We start from the raw sequence: 20,540 nt of genomic DNA on the forward strand, positions 1-20,540 counted from the left end.
TCACCCAGGCTGGAATGCAGTGTTGTGATCTCCACTCAATACAACCTCCCCTTCCCGGGTTCAAGTGATTCTCCTGCCTCGGCCTCCTGAGTAGCTGGGATTACAGGAGTGTGCCACCATGCCTGGCTTATTTTTGTATTTTTAGTAGAGACAGGGTTTTATGTAGGCCAGGCTGGTCTTGAACTCCCGACCTCGAATGATGCTCCTGCCTTAGCCTCCCAAAGTGCTGGGATTACAGGCATGAGCCACTGTGCCTGGCTTTTTTCTTTTGTCTTTTTTGATATAGAGTCTTGCTCTGTCACCCAGGCTGCAGCGCAGTGGCGCAATCTCAGCTTACTGCAACCTCGGCCTCCCAGGCTCAAGCAATTCTCATGCCTCAGCCTCCAGAGTAGCTGGGATTACAGACGTGCACCACCACATCTGGCTAATTTTTGTATTTTTAGCAGAAACGGGGTTTCATTATGTTGGCCAGGCTGGTCTTAAAGTCCTGGCCTCAAGTGATCCACCCAACTCAGCCTCCCAAAGTGCTGGGATTGCAGGCATGAGCCACTGCGCCCAGCCTTCATGGCTATATTTTAAGACTAAGGAAAAAAATTTCCATAGTTTTCTTCAAGGTTACATCTTGAGACTAGAGAGAAAGGAAAAAATAATTTTAAATGCATTTTGAAGCTATGCTACTAAGTTACTAGAATAGAGAAACTGTAGCAGTTAAAAGAAAAATTGCAACATTATGTTGATCTGTATGGAAAAATGTGCATAATAGCATTGTCACTATAAAATATAATTTCAATATTTACAAAAGTAATGTAAATCACTTAAAATTTTTTTCCTGTACTTCTGTCTTTAGGCTATAAAACAACTGCTATTCCTCAGACACCAGCCTCTCAGATTTTTACCCTTAGTGCTTTTGAATATTGTCTTTGCAATTATTAAAGACAGTGTGCAAATGACTTCCCTGATCCCCAAATACATATATCAAAAGTAGTTTAATGATTTTGTTGAAAATGAAAATAAAATTACTTTCACATTGAAACTTTCCTTTCTTATTCTTATATCCAAAGGTGGGTGGCTGGGGAAGGAATCTGTAAACATTTGGAGTGAAAAGGATATTCAGTAATTTTAGTAACTGTTAATAAATTATTTTAAAAGTTAACATAAAATTGGGCTTATTTAAATTAGATGGCTGTGCATTTTAGACACATTATTAAATTTGCCGCTTAACTGATTGGTTGCGTATTTTTCCATGACCAAAAAATATGTTCTGGATGTATGATGTCCACTAGCAACTTAGCCATATGTGGCTTTTGAGCACTTTTAATGTAGCTTGTCCAAATTGAGATGTGCTATAAGAGTAAAATACTCCATATTTCAAAGACTTAGTACTAAAAAAAGAAGGTAAAATAGGTTATTAATAACTGTTCATTGATGACTTGATATCAGGTAATATTTTGAATTACTGAGTAAAGTAAAATATACTTTAAAAATTAATTTCATCTCTTTCTTTTTACTTTTTAAAAAATGTAGGCAGGGTGCAGTGGTTCATGCCTGTAATCCCAGCACTTTGGGAGGCCAAAGCAGGCTGATCACAAGGTCAGGAGTTCGAGACCAGCCAAGCCAACATAGTGAAACCCCATCTCTACTAAAAATACAAAAAATTAACTGGGCGTGGTGGCAGGCACCTGTAATCCCAGCTACTCGGGAGGCTGAGGCAGGAGAATCGCTTGAACTTGGGAAGTGGAGGTTGCAGTGAGCCGAGATTGTGCTGTTGCACTCCAGCCTCGGTGACAGTGTGAGACTCCATCTCAAAAAATAAATAAATAAATAAATAATTAAAAATGTGACTACTAAAACATTAAAAATTACTCACAGAGTTGGCACTCCATTTCTGCTGGATAGTGCTGCTCTGAACAGGCTTTCTTACAGCAGGAAGAGCTTAGCCCTTGTTCAAATGTCCTGCAGTGGGGAAGAGTATGGGCAGTTCTCTTGGAGAAGGAAAATCTCAGATGTAAAAATCAAGAAATTATTCTTACAGTGGGATATTGAAATATTTGTTTTGAACTGTATGACCCTAAAATTTGTTCTATCATGTTATGAAGTTTTACTTTATTGATTTAACCAGGAAAAACTAAATTCCTGACCCTCCTCCCAATAATTTACCTACAATATTTGAAAAGTAATTTTCCAATGTAGAAAAAAGCATAAACTATGATATTTTTCCTTCTAGAATAGAATTTTATAAAATTTATTGAAAGACTTTCATGTTAAAAAAATTAAAATGGAAGGAAATGTCAGTAAGACAAAAACTATTTGCTTCTTCATAGTCCAGCCTTTTTGTCCATTTCTTTAGAAAATGAAACACAGAGCTGGGCACGGTGGCTCATGCCTGTAATCCCAGCACTTTGGGAGGCCAAGGCAGGTGGATCACTTGAGGTCAGGAGTTCCAGAGCAGCCTGGCCAACACGGTGAAACCCCGTCTCTACTAAAAAATACAAAAATTAGCCGGAGGTGGTGGTGCATGCCTGTAATCCCAGCTACTCAGGAGGCTGAGGCAGGAGAATCGCTTGAACCCGGGAGGTGGAGGTTGTACTGAGCAGAGATCACACCACTGCACTCCAGCCTAGGTGACAGAGCAAGACTCCATCTCAAAAAATAAAAAAATAAAATAAAAGAAACACAGAAAGGACCTTTTCAGTTACTTCTTTCCTTTGTTTACACTTGGCACTTATATTTAGTGTGCAGTCTACCTCTTTCAGTCCTCTCAAGTCCACCCCTCCTTTGCAACATCATTCACAAATTCTACCTTATGCACCAAATCCCACCTTATGCACCAAATCCCAGTTGCTTTCCAGCATGGAAAGAGAAATCACACAAATATTCACTTCCTTCCTGACTTACAGTTTTCTTTTTCAAATTGCAATTGGGTTTCATTATAAATTCTCATCCACCAATTATCCCTCTATCCTTCTGCTTCAGTTTTCTCCCTCTCCCTCCCCTTCATGCCATCTTCTCTCTCCCTCTCCCCTCCCTCTGGTGAGCATGGTGTTTGAAGCTCTCTGACTTGGTGCCCTCTTCTGTTTAAATCTTTCAGTACACACCTAGGCAAGTTATTCTCAAGCAGCCTGAAAGAGCTTTAAACTGTTGGGAACAAACCTAGTAGAATTCAAAAGGACTTCATTTGTATTACCCTGAAAACAGCATGTCTGAAAATTAGATTTGTCTCAGCCAGGCGTGGTGGCTCACGCCTGTAATCCTAGCACTTTGGGAGGCCGAGGTGGGCGGATTGCCTGAGCTCAGGAGTTTGAGACCAGCCTGGGCAACATGGTGAAACCCTGTCTCTACTAAAATACAAAAAATTAGCTGGGCATGTCAGCGTGTGCCTGTAGTCCCAGCTACATGGGAGGCTGAGGCAGGAGAATTGCTTGAACCCAGGAGGCGGAGGTTGGAGTGAGCTAAGATCGCGCCACTGCACTCCAGCCTGGGTGACAGAATGAGACTCCGTTTCAAAAAAAAAAAAAAAAAAAAGATTTGTCTCATTTTCCAATATCTTTTAAATTCCTAATATTTCTGATTTAGTGACTGTCAACAGTCTTTTATAGGTCAACAAAACCAAGTTTGCTTGCTTTCTCCTGAGACAGGGTATACTATCTATCTTGTTACACCAATGTTGAAATTTTTTAAAGTTGTTCTGACAAGAGAATGCTTGTTTAAATTTGTACTATGTCTTTTTGATGACAGTCCCATTGCCTCCTCTCTTTATTTGCTGCAGTGGTGGAGGGGAACAGAGGAAAACATATTTCCTTCTAATCGGACTATAACTGGGTGGGAAGGGGTAAAAATGCTAGTTCAGAAGCATGTGGGGCAGAGACACTCATAAAATAGAGAACGGAAGTGCTGTCAAGGACACACTGTGAATGGCCACTCAGAGTTCCTTCCTCAGCATGCCCTTGACTTCACTTCTGTCCTCCATGACCCAAACTCAAATGGACAAAGCAGACTCCCAGAACTGACAATCCGCACTGTGAGAAGTGAAGGTAAATTAGTCATCACTTTACAGGTTTCAGTTTGTAAAGTGTCCTTGACACTTGACCAAATTTAACTATGTTGTCAACAGTGGAACCAAGGTGTCTTGGTTATGTCTTATACCCAAAAAGTGGTAATTCCTATAGATAATGTCAACCTAAATATATAAACAGAGAGAGGCTCTCTAAAAGAAAATCGTATTTATTCAGGAATAGGACATTGCAGTGGGAATATGCATGCCATAGTAAACAATATGCATATTCATGGAAAGTAAAGTGTATTAGGGTTCTCCAGACGGGCAGAACCAATAGGATATATGTATGTAAAAACAGGAGTTTATTAGGGAGAATTGGCTCACACAATTAAAAGGCAAAGTCCCACAATAGGCCACAATAGGCCCTCTGTAAGCTGGGGAAAGAGAAAAGCTGGTAATGTGGCTCAGTCCAAGTCTGAAAGCCTCAAAACCAGGGAAGCCAAGAGTGCAGCTCTCAGGCTAAGGCCAAAGGCCCAAGAGCCCCTGAATGCCACTGGTGCAAGTCCCAGAGTCTAAAGGCGAAGATCCTGGAGTCTGATGTCCAAAGGCAGGAGGAAAGGAAGCAAGTATCTGGCATGCGAAAGGAGAATGAGAGAGAGAGAGAGAGAGAGCTCAGCAAGCTGAACATCCCTTCTCCCGCCTGCTTTGCTCTAGCCGCGCTGGCAGCAGATTGGATGGTGCCCACCCACATTGAGGGTGGGTGGGTGGGTGTGCATCACCCTCTCACAGTCCACTGACTCACATGTCAATCTCCTCTGAAAACACCCTTCAGAAATAATGCTTCACCAGCCATCTAGGCATCTCTCAATCCAGTCAAGTTGACACCTAATATTAACCATCACATAAAGAAAGACAAAGGTTTTTAAAGAAAACATGAGAAGGATTACATAATTGTTTTGAGATAATTATCCTTGGCTACAAAGATCAATAACAAGGGTGACGTCAATCCAAGTTTGGACAGGCAGTTGCTGAGCAGATGTCCTCACAGAACATCTGCATGATGGCCTTTGTGCAAGATTGTGGTTTTTGCAGAGTCTTTTGTAATAGTTTCTGTCATCCAGCATTTATTCATGAGAAAACACTTCCTTCACGGCCTTTCCTAGCCCTGTTTGTCAGGGTTTGGTTTTTTGGGTTTTTTTGGTTTTTTTTTTTTTTTTTGGTTGTTGTTGTTTTCTTTCTTTTAACAAAAGTGACTCCATTTTGATTCTGACAGTTTTCACAATAGGATTCTATGGTTAAGAGATAAGTTTGCTTTCTTTTTTTTTTTTTTTTAACAGAGTCTCACTTTGTCACACAGTAGCATGATCAGGGCTCACTGCAGCTTTGCTTCCACCTTCTGGGCTCAAGCAATCCTCCATCCTCAACCTCCCAAGTAGCTGGGACTACAGGGGTGCACCACCATACTTGGCTTTTTTTTTTTTTTTTTTTTTTTTTGGTAGAGACAAGGTCCCACTCTGTTGCCCAGGCTTGTCTTGAACTACTGTCCTCAAGCAATCTTCCTGCTTCATCCTCCCAAAGTGTCGGGAGCTCTACCACTGTGAAAGTAGTTAAGTATAGTACATAATGGTTAACATCATTTTAGCAATCTTAAAGTGTATATTTTGGTAAAAGCCACAATTTCATAAGAAAGCAGTCAGGCATAGTGGCTCACACCTGTAAATCCAGCACTTTGGGAGGCTGAGGCAGGAAGATCACTTGAGCCCAGTAGTTCAAGACCAGCCTGGGCAACACAGTGAGACTCTCTCTCTACAAAAAAATTTTTTAAAAATTAGCCAGGTGCAGTGGCTCAAGCTTGTGGTCCCAGCTACTTGGGAGGCTGAGGTGGAAGGATTGTTTGAGCCCAAGAGATCAAGGTTGCAGTGAGCCATGATCCCATCACTGCACTCCAGCCTGGGGAACAGAGCAAGACCCAGTCTCAAAAAATAAAATAAAATAAAAATAAATATGAATAATTTAAATGTTTTAAATTGTGGTTAAAAAAAAAGATAATATAAAATTTACCATCCTAACCACTTTTAAGTGTTAATCAGTTCAGTAGGGCTAAGTAGGTTCACACTGTTGTACAACAGATATTCAGAACTTATTTAACTTACGAAACTGAAACTCTATACCCATTAAACAGTAACTCCCCATTCCCTCCTCCCCCCAGCCTCTGGCAGCCACCCTCTACTTTCTGCCTCTATGAATTTTACTACTCTAGATACCTCATATAAGTGGAATCATACACCAATTGTCTTTTTGTAACTGGCTTATTTTTCCTAGCATAGTGTCCTCAAGACTTATCCATGTTGTAACATGTGACATAATTTTCTTCCTTTTGAAGGCTGAATAATATTCCATTGTATATATATATACCACATTTTATTTATCCATTCATCCATTAATGCACATTTGGGTTGCTTTCACCTGGTCTATGTAAGATTTGTTTTTTGTTGTTTTGGTTTTTTGTTGTTGGTTTTTGAGACAGTGTCTTGCTCTGTCACCCAGGCTCAAGTGTGGTGGCATGATCATGGCTCACTGCAGCCTCAACCTCCCAGGTTCAAATGATCCCTCTGCCTCAGCCCCCAAAGTAGCTGGGACTATAGGCGTGTGCCACCACACCTGGCTAGTTTTTGTATTTTTTGCAAAGATGGAGTTTCACATGTTGCCCAGACTTGTCTCGAACTCATGAGCTCAAGCAATCTGCCCACCTCTGGCTTTCCAAAGTGCTGGGATTACAGGCGTGAGGTACCACGCCTGCCTGGCTGTAAAATTTTTTGTTATAGCAATATTATTAGTATGTTCTGAATTAGCTAGCTTGTTTAAGATTGAAGGAACACACACATGGGTTATCATCAATGACAGAGTGTATTGCAAGGATATATAAGGATTTGGGGTTTCAAGAAAGGCAGGTAGCTCTGGAAATTGCCTCATCCAGCTGCATTGTATTTCATGAGATTGTGCAAAAGGTACTACAGGAACCAGGAACTTTATTCATAACAGCAATCTTATCTAAAACTATTCATCTTCTTCTTGGTATATCTAGTATTTATATTTCCCAAAAGAGATGTTTTATTTGAGTGGACTTGTCATCATTCATTGCAGAGTATCATCCTTGGACAAGAGTGCCTGCCAGAGTGCTGCAAAGCCAGCTGGCCCTCATCATGCTTTATGCTACTGCCTTCAGCCTGTGCTTCAGTCCTTAATCCCATTTGCTGTGACTAGGAGAGTGGGGATGGTTTTACTTTTTTTCTTTCTTTCTTTTTTTTTTTTTTTTTTTTTTTTGAGACATGAGTTTCACTCTGTTGCCCAGGCTGGAGTGCAATGGCATGATCTCACTCACTGCAACCTCCACCTCCCGGGTTCAAGCAATTCTCCTGCCTCAGCCTCCCAAGTAGCTGGGATTATAGGCGTGTGCCACCATGCCCAGCTAATTTTTTTTTTTTTTTTTTTTTAATTAGAGACAGGGTTTCACCATGTTGAACAGGCTGGTCTCAAACTCCTGACCTCAAGTGATCTACCCGTCTCAGCCTCCCAAAGTGTTGGGATTACAGGCGTGAGCCATCACGCTCAACCCAGGGCATGGCTTTTCTTATAGTGCATACCATAAGCCAAAGTAGCTCAGATAGGAAGCAATCATTTAGTCTCTACTTTAGGATGGAGCTCCAAATTTGTATGCCTATACCTTATAGAATATATATATATATATACATACATACACACACACGCACACACACACATAAATTTGAGTCTTGTGTTTCCCCCATTCTTCCCCTTAGCACCTAACATTTATTGATTTATTCATTTATTCACCCATTTTATTTGTACTGACATTGAACAAAAATATGTCAAGTCCTCTGGTGTTCAGTGCACTTCATTAACCTCCTCCCACCCATGCTCTCAGAGACCCTGGGAGGCAGGTAGTATTCATGTTGTGAACCTAGTCAGGATGGTTTTCCACATCAAAAATCAGAGGTTTGGCTGGGCGCAGTGGCTCACACCTGTAATCCCAGCACTTTGAGAGGCCAAGGTGGGCAGATCACCTGAAGTCAGGAGTTCCAGACCAACCTGGCCAACATGGCAAAACCCTGTCTCTACCAAAAACACAAAAATTAGCCGGGCATGGTGGCACATGCCTGTAATCCCAACTACTTAGGAGGCTGAGGCAGGAGAATCGCTTGAACCCGGAGGTCGGAGGTTGCAGTGAACCGGAGATTGCGCCATTGCACTCCAGCCTGGGTGGCATAAGACTCCATCTCAAAAAAAAAAAAAAAATTCAGAGGTTCTATGCTTCAATCCTTCAGAGTGCTGATTTCTTAATTAACTAATTAACACATTAATTAATGTGATAAAATGCGAATGTGTTAACTGGTATATTATTAATACGGTATGTTTTCCAGGTAAATTATTTGCTCTTAAAATAAGGCCCTTCTGGACCGGGCGCGGTGGCTTACACTTGTAATCCCAGCACTTTGGGAGGCCAAGGCGGGTGGATCACCTGAGGTCAGGAGTTTCAGACCAGCCTGGCCAACATGGCGAAATTCCGTCTCTACTAAAAATAGAAAACAATTAGCCAGGTGTGGTAGCAGGCACCTGTAATCCCAGCTACTTGGGAGGCTGAGGCAGGAGAATCGCTTGAACCCGGAAGGTGGAGGTTGCAGTGAGCCAAGATCACACCATTGCACTCCAGCCTGGGTGACAAATCGAGACTCTTTCTCAAAAAAAAAAGACCCTTCTGAAGACAATGCTTTCACCCAAAAGACTGGCTACATAATTTATGGCACCTAAGGCAAAATGAAATGCAGGGCCCCTTGTGTACTAACTCAAAAATTATTAAGAATTTTAAGATGTTGGCCGAGCACGGTGGCTCACGCCTGTAATCCCAGCACTTTGAGAGGCCGAGGCGGGCGGATCATAAGGTCAGGAGATCGAGACCATCCTGGCTAACACAGTGAAACTCCATCTCTACTAAAAATACAAAAAAAAAAAAAAATTAGCCGGTGTGGTGGCGGGCACCTGTAGTCCCAGCTACTCGGGAGGCAGAGGCAGGAGAATCGCTTGAACCCGGGAGGCAGAGGTTGCAGTGAGCCGAGATCATGCCACTGCACTCCATCCTGGGTGACAGAGCCAGACACTGTCTCAAAAAAAAAAAAAAAAAGTATTTTAAGATGGCAACAGCAGAACACTAAACCAAGTACAGGGCCCATCTAAGCATGGGGACACGTGCAGCCACACAGGTTGCACACCCATGAGGCCGGTTCTGAAGAGGAGTGATGTCAAGTTGGAATGCCATGCAACATGGCAGGTCATTACAAAAGTTGGTTTGCATGGGTAGTTCTTTTGCTATCTGTTAAATTCTATCACATAGGCAAGTCTCTGTTTAAACAACTTATAAAACTGTGTTTACCAGGGTAAAGAAAAGAGTAAAGCTCTCTGGAGATCACTACAATGTAGGGTGAAAGAAGAATCAAGCAATAATAGAACACAGAGAGCTTAACTTGCCCAAAGTTACATATACATTATTCATTATTCAATATACATATTCATTATTCATTATGTATTTGAGCTAAGACTACAGTAACCCTGTTCACTTCTCTCCACCTCCTGACTGCCTCGAGCACTACAGTGTCCACAAGCCTTGGAAATACAAGGAAAATAGTATATTTATTTTGGTTTGTTCCGATTAACATTTGGACCCATTGCTTTAAATGTAAAGGTCCTTTACCTGAAATGGTATCTGGAGGTTGAAAAAATACATTGAGAATATTATTCGAAAATGTAAATTATCTGCTGTCTAAAAATAAGTTTATCTTAGGAGTGATGATTGCACATTATGAATGTACTTAATGAACTGTTTGCCTAAAAATGGCTACAACGGCACAGTTTAGGTTATGAATATTTTACCACAATTTTTAAAATAAAATAAATTTATCCCAGATTTCCCAACTTTTTAGACACCCAGTACACGTTGGACATTGAAAGCCATCTAATATATGTTATTGAGTGAAGACCCATGTTATTCCACACTATGGATAGGTTGTATCTTTTTTTTTTTTTTTTTTTTTTTTGAGACAGAGTTTCACTCTGTTGCCCAGGCTGGAGTGCAGTGGCGTGATCTCGGCTCACTGCAACCCCCACGCCCCGGGTTTAAGTAATTCTCCTGCCTCAGCCTCCTGAGTAGCTGGGATTATAGGCACCCACCAACACGCCTGGCTAATTTTTGCATTTTTAGTAGAGACGGGGTTTCACCATGTTGGCTGGGCTGGTCTTGAACTCCTGACCTCAAGTGATCCGCCCACCTCGGCCTCCCAAAGTTCTGGGATTACAGGCGTGAGCCACTGCACCCAGCCAGGATGTATCATTTTTATGTAAGAATACTGAAACAGAGAGTAGACAGGAGCAGACAGTCTTTTTAGTTCACATACTTTTGCATTATTCTAATTGTTTATAGGGTGCATATATACTGTTTTAAAAATCATTTTTGACAAGATATTTCTATTTGGGGGATGGAAAAAATGAAGAAACGAATACATTAGAAACAGTCCTCATAGTTAGAAGTTAGAGAGAGCCTGGATCTGCAGGTGTCCGGCTGCCTCATGGGCCACTGTTGGCCACTCTGAGATCCGCTTCATTACTGTGAACACAGACCAAGGTCCTGCATTCAGAGCACGCTCTAACCAAAAAGCCGGGTTCTGGTGAAGGCTCTCTTATTGGCTTTTACACGTCTGCCTGCTTGGCGTGTCCTCATATGGCCTTGCCTCTGGGTGCATGGGAAGAAGCAGAGCTCAGGTTTCTCTTCCTCTTCTTTCAAGGACACCAGTCCATCAGATTAGGGCCCCACCTTCTGACCTCATCTAACCTTATTTACCTCTTTGAAGGCCCTGTCTCCAAATATAGTCACACTGGGGTTAGCGCTTCAACATATGAATTTGTGAGGGGTGGTAGGGGGACACAATTCAGTTCATAGCAATACCTTTTATCAAATTGTCTTTCAGAAAGATTATACAAATTTATACTCCCTTTAACAGTGTTTGAGAGTGGCTATCCTGTACTCTCAACAAAGATTTTAACATTTTAAAAATCTAGATTATTTTGAAAATGGATTTTGAGGACCTCCAAGGACAAATGTTCATAACTGTACAAATAGGAGGCTTGGCTAAGTGACTTGGGTCAAGATAAACATTTCAATATTAAATACTTTAGAGACTCTCAGATTCATTTCCTTGCCTGTGGGTTACATAACATTAAGAACTTTGGTTTGTCTTTGAGCCTGGGAGGTACCCATGCCTCATAACTAGGAAAAAGCTTACCTGTGCACTTACATACTTTGCTAAAACCTAATGGAAGCAGTGTCCTAGTGCAAGGTTTAGAGAAAATGAAAATGAGTTGCTGAGAAAGGAACTAAAAAGTATTCTGGTAGATGAATTGGGTGGAATGTTAAAAAAAAATGTGAAGGGAGAAGTCATCTTGAGTACTGGGATTGAGAAGAATTCTTTGATATTAAGTTCCATAGCCTTTGGGTACTTATTTGATCACAGCTGCTTTTCTAATCCCTAGTGGTAGCTGAGCCCTAGGGTATCTTTTTTTTACTCAAATCAACCGGGGAAATGATGACCCCTTTCTCTGTGTATCTCCTTGTCAGGCAGCAATAGACCACATCTTCCAAACTACCAGACAAGAAAACAACAGATTTTTTTTGCGTATATACTAAAGTCCTACTACAGATTGCAGGAGCTCAACTGCTTACAAAAGAGGAAAAAGTACAACCATGGTCTGCTTTTTCCTTGCTTGCCCTTTGCTTCCAGGTGCAATGATTTCATAGACTTCTTTGCTAATGGATAGAGCCCAGGGGGAAATAGAAAGAACAAAAAAACCTTGAATTTTTTTAGCATTTATATTTAAGCATAGCTTTAATTTTTTTAATGAAACATGCCCATTTAAACCAATCTAAATACAGAAAAGTATAAAGTACAAAGTAAAAATCACCTGGAGTATTATTACCCAGAGACAACCATGGTCATAATTACAGATATAGTAAAATGATTTTATATAAAGAGCTCATATATGCATTCTGTAACCTATTTTACTCAATCACAAGCATGAAATTTTTCTAAGTCAATAAATATGAAGAAATATCATTATTCATGATTTCACAGAATAACTCTAAATATATGTATCATAATTCACTTAGCCAGTCCTCAATTAGGTCTTTTACAATTTGTGAAGCTACTATAAGCAATGCTGAGATAAACATCTTTCTGAATATATTTTTTACCACTTTTAGAAATATTTGTATAAGCACGTCTAATGTCTTTGGGACTAACAAGACATTAAAAATTATGAAGTCACACTTAGAAACTGAAAATATCTCAGATGAAAGCATGAAATTTTTAAAAAGAAAATATGTATAGCTTCTCTATTTCTGTCTACAAAAAGTAGTTATCACTACCCCTTTTGCAGAATATAGGGCCTTGAAATTCATTAACTTGGCCACCCCTTCATCCTCTCTCCTGTCTTATGTGATATTGTGTTCAGAATTTGAGGTTTATATTGTTGTCATTTTTGTTGCTGTTTTACTTTGATTTTTTTATTTGAAAATTTTCAAGCCCACAGCAAAATCAAAGAATAGTTTAAAGAACACCTGTATACACATCATTTAATTTTTCAATTATTATTTACAATTCAAATTGTTAATAATAACAATTTTCTTTTTCTTTTTCTTTTTTTTTTGAGACAGAGTTTCGCTTTTGTGGCCCAGGCTGGAGTGCAATGGCGCGATCTCGGCTCACCACAACCTCCACCTCTCGGGTTCAAGCGATTCCCCTGCCTCAGCCACCCAAGTAGCTGGGATTACAGGCATGTGCCACCACACCCAGCTAATTTTTTGTATTTTTTTAGTAGAGGCGGGGTTTCACCACCATGTTGGCCAAGATGGTCTCTATCTCCTGACCTCGTGATCCGCCCGCCTCAGCCTCCCAAAGGGCTGGGATTACAGGCATGAGCCACCGTGCCTGGCCTAATTTTGTATTTCTAAGTAGAGATGGGGTTTCTCTATGTCGGTCAGGCTAGTCTTGAACTCCTGACCTCAGGTGATCTGACTGCCTTGGCCTCCCAAAATGCTGGGATTACAGGCATGAGCCACCGCACCAGGCCAATAATAACAATTTTCAATTATTAATATTCTCACTCTTCTTTCTCTTGCCACCTCCTTTCCCTTACAGATATTTCTTTCTTTTGCAAAAGTTCAGCTACATATTTAAAAGAACATTTGGCTGAATGCAGTGGCGCACATCTGTAATCCCAACACTTTGGGAGGTCAAGGAGGGAGGATTGCTTGAGCCCAGGAGTTCAGGACCACCTGGGCAACATGGCAAAACCCCATCTCTACAAAAAATTTAAAAACATTAGCCAGGCATCAGCCAGGTGCGGTGGCTCATGCCTGTTAATCCCAACCCTTTGGGAGGCCGAGGTGGGTGGATCACAAGGTCAGGAGATCAAGACCATCCTGGCTAACACGGTGAAACCCCGTCTCTACTAAAATTACAAAAAAAAAAAAAAACATTAGCCAGGCGTGGTGGTACATGGTGGTACATGTCTGGTCCCAGCTACTCAGGAGGTTGAGGAAAGAGGATCACTTGAGCCCAGTAGATTGAGGCTGCAGTCAGCCGTGTTCACGCCACTGCACTCCAGCCTAGATGACATAGAAAGACCTTCTCTCAAAAAACAAACAAGCAAACAAACAAACCCAAAAAACTCCACCGCATTTATTATATTTTCTAGATGTTTTATAGGAAAAAGTTTTTCAGGATATACAGTTAGTTGTACTGCCAGAAATTAGAGTCCAATTTTATCAATTTGTATTCTGCTTTTTTTTCACAGATTATGTATTAATGATTTTTTTCATGGTTCCTGCTATGAACTGACTTGTGTCTCCTCCCAAATTCATATGGAGCAGCCTTAATCCTTATGGGACTGTATCTGGAAATAGGGTTTTTAGGAGATAGTTAAGGATAAATGAGGTCATAACGGTAGGTTCCTAATCGGAAAAGAATGGCCTTCTAAGAGGAAGAGATCTCTCTCTTTCTCGCTCTGTGCCATGTGAAGACATATTGAGAAGGCAGCCAACTGGAAGCCAGGAAGAGGCGCTCACCAGAGCCTGACCATCATGCCGGCATCCTGGTCTCAGACTTCCAGGCTCTAGAACTGTGAGGAAAGATTTTTTTTTTAACTTTTTCATGAAACAGGCTCAGAAGGTAAATTTCTATTTTTATTTTTTATTTTTTTTCGAGATGGAATCTTGCTCTGTCATCCAGGCTGGAGTGCAGTGGCGCGATCTCGGCTCACTGAAACTTCTGCCTCCCAGGTTCAAGCAATTCTCCTGCCTCAGCCTCCCGAGTAGCTGGGATTACAGGCACCCACCACCACACCCAGCTAATTTTTGTATTTTTAGTAGAGGCAGGGTTTCACCATGTTGGCCAGGCTGGTCTTGAACCCCTGACCTCAAGTGATCCACCCACCTCAGCCTCCCAAACTACTGGGATTACACAAGTGAGCCAACGCACCCAGTCTCCAACTTTTTCTATGTGTGACTTGTGTGATAATATTTTCCTTCAGTATTTTAGATGCCTATTTATACTTTGTATATGTTTTAAATTTTTACTTTTTTAATTTTTTATTTTTTTGAGACAGAGTCTCGCTCTGTCACCAGGCTGGAGTGCAGTGGAGTGATCTCGGCTTACTGCAACCTCCACCTCCCGGGTTCAAGCTATTCTCCTGCCTTGGCCTCCCAAGTAGCTGGGATTACAGGTGCATGCCACCACACCTAGCTAATTTTTTGTATTTTAGTGGAGACGGGGTTTCACCATGTTGGCCAGGATGGTCTAGATCTCCTGACCTCGTGACCCGCCTTCAGCCTCCCAAAGTGCTGGGATTACAGGCATGAGCCACCGCGCCCAGCCTAAAATTTTATTTTAATAAAAGCTCTGCCCTCTGACCTATATTTTGCTTAATTTTTTTTTCTTTTTTTTTTTTTAGATGGAGTCTCGCACTGTCACCCCAGCTGGAGTGCAGTGGTGCAATCTCAGCTCACTTTAACCTCTGCCTCCCAGGTTCAAGCGATTCTCCTTGCCTCGGCCTCCCAAATAGCTGGGATTACAGGCACCCGCCACCACACCTGGCTAATTTTTTTGTATTTTTAGTAGAGACAGGGTTTCACTATGTTGGCCAGGCTGGTCTCGAACTCCTGACCTCATGATCTGCCTGCCTTGGCCTCCCAAAGTGCTGAGATTACAGGCATGAACCACTGCACTCAGCTATTTTGCTTAATTTTTAAAAAGAAGAATTGCATTAATTGATGGAAATTTAGACTACGTTAAATAAGGAAAAACAAGCAAACACACACCAACCTGGATCATGCAGAATTTCTCAGACATAGAATGGATTCGAAAAAGTCCCCAGGCCGAGGCAAATGCATATACAAAACCCTGTGAAAGGGAGAAACAAGGGACGTTTTCTAGGAATAGAAGGAAGACCACTGTGTTCGATCACAGTTGAGTGAAGGGAATGAACTTAGGCTGAAGAGGGAGATGGGAGTGATCCTCAGACCTTGAAGATGATGTCAACAGCTTAGATGTATATCTTTTTTTTTGTTCTGAGTCGGAGTTTCATTCTATCGCCCAGGCTGTATCTGGGCTCACTGCAATCCCCGCTTTCCAGGTTCAAGTGATTTTTGTGCCTCAGCCTCCAGAGTAGCTGGGTCTATAGGCACCTACTACCATGCCTGGCTAATTTTTGTATTTTTAGTAGAGACAGGGTTTTGCCATGTTGGCCAGGCTGGTCTCAAACTCCTGAGCTCAGGTGATCTGCCTGCCTCAGCCTCCCAAAGTGCTGGGATTACAGGTGTGAGCCACTGCATTTGGCCTAGGTGTGTATTTTAAGAGTGATGCTGGGTTCGGCACAGTAGCTCATGCCACTTGGGAGGCCTTGGGAGGCCGAGGCAGGAAGATCACTTGAAGTCAGGAGTTCAAGACCAGCCTGGGCAATATGGAGAATCTCAGCTACTTGGGAGGCTGAGGCAGGAGACTCACTTGAACCCGGGGGGTGGGGATGGCAGTGGGCCAAGATAATGCCACTGAACTCCAGCCTGTGCAACAGAGTGAAACTCTGTGTCAAGAAAGAAAGAAAGAGAGAGAAAGAGAGAGAGAGAGAGAAAGGAAGGAAGGAAGGAAGGAAGGAAGGAAGGAGGGAGGGAGCGAGCTTATTCACCTCAGCTTTCAATTTGAGGCCATGCTCTTCATGGGCAGCCCCAGACAATAATCGTGCATGGCAAGGGTAAGTAGGACTGGTCATTTCTGCCCAAAGCTGGCCTCTTCTAACAATCTTTGCTGTGGAGCTCCCTGCTGAACTGACTGAGACTTTGTCAAATCTGCAATGGCCCAAGTCTCTCTCTGCCCCATCCTGCTTACTACCTGTTTTATCTCTCACAGACTAAATTTACCAATAAACCTCTTTCATTCCTGTCTCATTTTCTGATTTCCATAGGCCTGTTTACACCCCTGGTAAATAATGAGGTTAGGAATATCTGGTCAAGGATATCTGATTGCTAATGACTGAAAGTTTGTGTCTCCCCAAAATTTGTATGTTAAAACCCTAATCCCTCATGTGATGGTATTTGGAGATGGAAACTTTGGGAAGTAATTAGGTCATAACCCTAATGAGTGGTATTAGTCCCCTTAGAGGAAGACACATGAAAACATCCTCTTTCTCTGCTCTCCACCAGGTGAGTATACAATAAGATAGCCATCTATGGGTAGGTGCTGGCTCACACCTGTAATCTCAGCATTTTGGGAGGCTAAGGTGGGAGGATCACTTGAGGTCAGGAGCTTGAGACCAGCCTGAGCAACAGGATGGTCTCAGTCTCCTGACCTCTTGATCCGTCAGCCTTGGCTGGGATTTTGTGCTAGGATTACAGGCGTGAGCCACCGTGCCTGGCAAAAAAAAAAAAAAAAAAAACACACTTTTTAAGAAAAATTAGCCAGGTGTGGTGGCATGTGCCTGTGGTCTCAGCTACTCAGGAGGTTGAGGCAGGAGGTTGAGGCTGCAATGAGCCATGATTGCACCACTGCACTTAACCCCGGGTGAGAGAGCAAGATCCTGTCTTTGGAAAAAAAAAAAAAAGGCCAGGTGCGGTGGCTCACGCCTGTAATCTCAGTACTTTGGGAGGCCCAGGCAGGCAGATCACCTGAGGTTGAGAGTTCAAGACCAGCATGACCAACATGGTGAAACCCTGCCTCTACTAAAAATACAAAAATTAGACGGGTGTGGTGGTGGGCACCTGTAATCCCAGCTGCTCAGGAGGCTGAGGCAGGAGAATCGCTTGAACCCAGGTGGTGGAGGTTGCAGTGAGCCGAGATCACGCCACTGCACTCCAGCCCAGGTGACAGCGAGACTGTGTCTCAAAAAATAAAAAAAACACCAAAAAAAAAGAAAACATTTAAGCCTAAAGTCTTCAAGCAGAAAGAAAGGGAAAGAAAGGAACTAGACGAGGCTTGATACAGTTCCCTGTGGATTATCAAATGTTTTTTCATCCATGATGTTATTTAACACTACATAGCCCAGACTTTTGAAAAATGCACTTTCACACTGCATTGTAAGCTTAACCACAGGGGCTGGGTGTGGTGGCTCATGCCTGTAATCCCAGCACTTCAGGAGGCCAAGATGGGCAGATCACCTGAGGCCAGGAGTTCGAGACCAGCCTGGCCAACATGGTGAAACCCTGCCTCTACTAAAAATACAAAAATTAGCCAGGTGTGGTGGTGGGTGCCTGTAATCCCAGCTACTTGGGAGGCTGAGGCAGGAGAATCACTTGAACCTGAGAGGCGGGGGTTGCAGTGAGCCGAGATTGTGCTACTGCCCTCCAGCCTGGGTGACAGAGCAACACCTCGTCTCAAAAAAAGAAACAAAACAAAAAACAAACAAACAAACAAAAAACAGACAAACAAAAAACAAAACAACTATAGGGCCAGAATTCACACTTATATATGGCAATGAATTTTTCTCTGAAAGAAAAATATGTTCCCACTGTCACTCAATTTGGAAAGAGGTCAGTTCCAGGACAATAATTGAGGATTTGGAGAGGTGAGCTGTGGCTCAGAGGAGAGATGGTCTTCCTCCTCTCCATGGCACTCAGAATGGTCTGGCTGGTTGGGAGGGTCTAGATTCTGAGGCAGAGATGCTAGAGATTGCAGTGGCAAAGTAGGTTTGCGGGGACAGCGCGAGCTGCTTCAGACTAATTATAATGGTGCAAGAGCCAGGCAGAGAGCTAACTTGGCCAGAGACTCCCAGGGAATATCTGTACTTGAGCCATAGTTACAAGTTATTTTCTGTTTTCCACTCCCTCCCTGAGCCTCCAGTGAAACCACGGTTTAAATTGTGTTATGGAGAATTAGTTAAAGGTTGTGCCCAAATGTGGCCACGTCTATGAAAGAAGTACAATATTCAAACCATATGCCCTCGTGAACCTCATCCACCTTGCATGCTAGGATTTAGAGGGCCCAATGAATGATATCCCTGTTTCATGTCCATATATGGAACCAACTGAGAGAGACGTGAAAGAGTAAGGCAACAGGAGAGCAAAAACTATCACCTCTACTGCCGTGAAAAGCAGTCGAAGGATGTTGATTAGGTGTGTTAGCCAAGTGGGCTACCTATCATCTCACCCGTGAATCGAACTTACCTGCCTCATTGCAGGCAGTAGTGGACAACCACATGGAAAAGCAGAGCAGATTGTGTACCCTGCAGACAGGCAATACTCAAAGAGAAAAGGAGGAAGAACCTGAGCGTACTCAGCTCCTTCTCCCAAACTCTCCATTCAAATCCTTTGCTGCTCCTTTAGGGACCAGTAAGTGAAGGAGGTGGAGAAAGGCCAGGAAGATCAGACATGGAGTCAGGGGAAAGGAGATTTCTCTGTTCCCCAAATGCAACAGTATGCAACAGTCAGTGTCAAGGCTAATAATTGCTGCTCAGGGCATAGGAAAACATTGATTTCCTCAATACAGCCAATCCTGTTTATCTTCTTCACTCTATTATTCTTTTTTTCACAGAACCTGGACAATGAGTCCACTTGCAGTACCAGCTTTAGGCCCAGGTGAGTGGTGGCCTCTGCCCTGGGCCCTGCACTTTAGACAACCACACATATCACAAAGGCACGTGTATTTGTTAAAGAACACATGAGTGCCTCTGGCACTTGGGATCCAGTGTTCAGTGCACTAGAACCCAGGCCCTAAATATCCATTCTTCTGACCAACAGTGTTCAGGCCCCAGGGCCCATTCTGTCCCCATTCTGCATCTCTTGTGCCATGTGCTTGAAACAACACAACTACCTCTACATGCTGACAGATTGGCCGGGTGCGGTGGTTCATGCCTGTTATCCCAGCACTTTGGGAGGCCAAGGCAGGCGGGTCACGACGTCAGGAGATCGAGACCATCCTGGCCAACATGGTGAAACCCTGTCTCTACTAAAAATACAAAAATTAGATGGGCATGGTGGTGCACGCCTGTAGTCCCAGCTACTCAGGAGGCTGAGGCAGGAGAGTCACTTGAACTCAGGAGGTGGACGTTGCAGTGAGCCGAGATCACACCACTGCACTCCAGCCTGGCAAGAGAAAGACTCCGTCTCAAAAAAAAAAAAAAAAAAAAAAAAGAATGCTGACAGATTTATGGGGTGCTGCTGCTGACATTGGAGAGAGATGATGCTCTGTGCTGTGGGGAGGATTTGAGTAACAAAAGTTCTTAAGTAAAAGAAAAGACAAATTAATTTACCTTTCAGATTTTTTTTTCTCAACAGCATGAATGCAGTAAATTCTTTCACTAAAAAAGCATTGGTTCACAATAGAATAAAAATGTATTTGTCCTGCTTTTACTCATGTTTCAATGTGTGGCTCTGGAGCTATTCATGAATTGGTGTTTTATTTGCAGTAGTTGCAATGGCAGCTGAGAAACATTTTGCAACGAAAAAAATTCATTTTACTCTTATATATGAATATGTATGAGTTATGTTCATTATCTAATGCTGCATGACAAAATCATCCTGTAACCTAGTGTCTTAAAACATCGATAATCATTTATCATCTCTCACCATTTCTGATCATCAGAAATTCAGGAGTCGTTTGGCTGCAATAGTCTGGTTTTAGATGTCTCGTGAGGTTGTAATCAGATGTCAACTAAGTCTATAGTTATCTGAAAGTTTGACTGAGGCTGGAAAATCTACTTCCAAAATGACTCACTGACATATCTGGCAAGTTGGTGCTGGCTGTTGGCAGGAAGCCTCAGTTCCTCTGCATGTGGGCCTCTCTTCTTGAGCTGCTTGAATGTTCTTATTTCATGCTTGCCAGCTTCCCCCAGAGCAGGCAATCCCAGATTAAGAGAGAAGCTTCAATGAATTCTATTATCTTGATTTGGAAGTCATGCAGCATCTTTTCCACCATATTCTATTGGTCATACAGAACAG

General features: G+C 42.4%; 1 protein-coding gene across 1 annotated transcript in view; it reads left to right on the forward strand.

Annotated features, from left to right (window-relative positions):
• The window catches only part of LOC129532884 (uncharacterized), a 100,934-nt gene that overhangs the window by 58,340 nt on the left and 22,054 nt on the right, over window positions 1-20,540 (forward strand). The window contains exon 3 of the mRNA XM_055384136.2: window positions 19,135-19,178. Within this exon, the coding sequence (XP_055240111.1) occupies window positions 19,135-19,178 (44 nt within the window). The remainder of the gene's footprint in view (window positions 1-19,134; window positions 19,179-20,540) is intronic.

Source organism: Gorilla gorilla, chromosome 3 (assembly GCF_029281585.2).
Source record: "Gorilla gorilla gorilla isolate KB3781 chromosome 3, NHGRI_mGorGor1-v2.1_pri, whole genome shotgun sequence".
In the NCBI taxonomy this organism is placed as follows: Eukaryota; Metazoa; Chordata; class Mammalia; order Primates; family Hominidae; genus Gorilla; species Gorilla gorilla.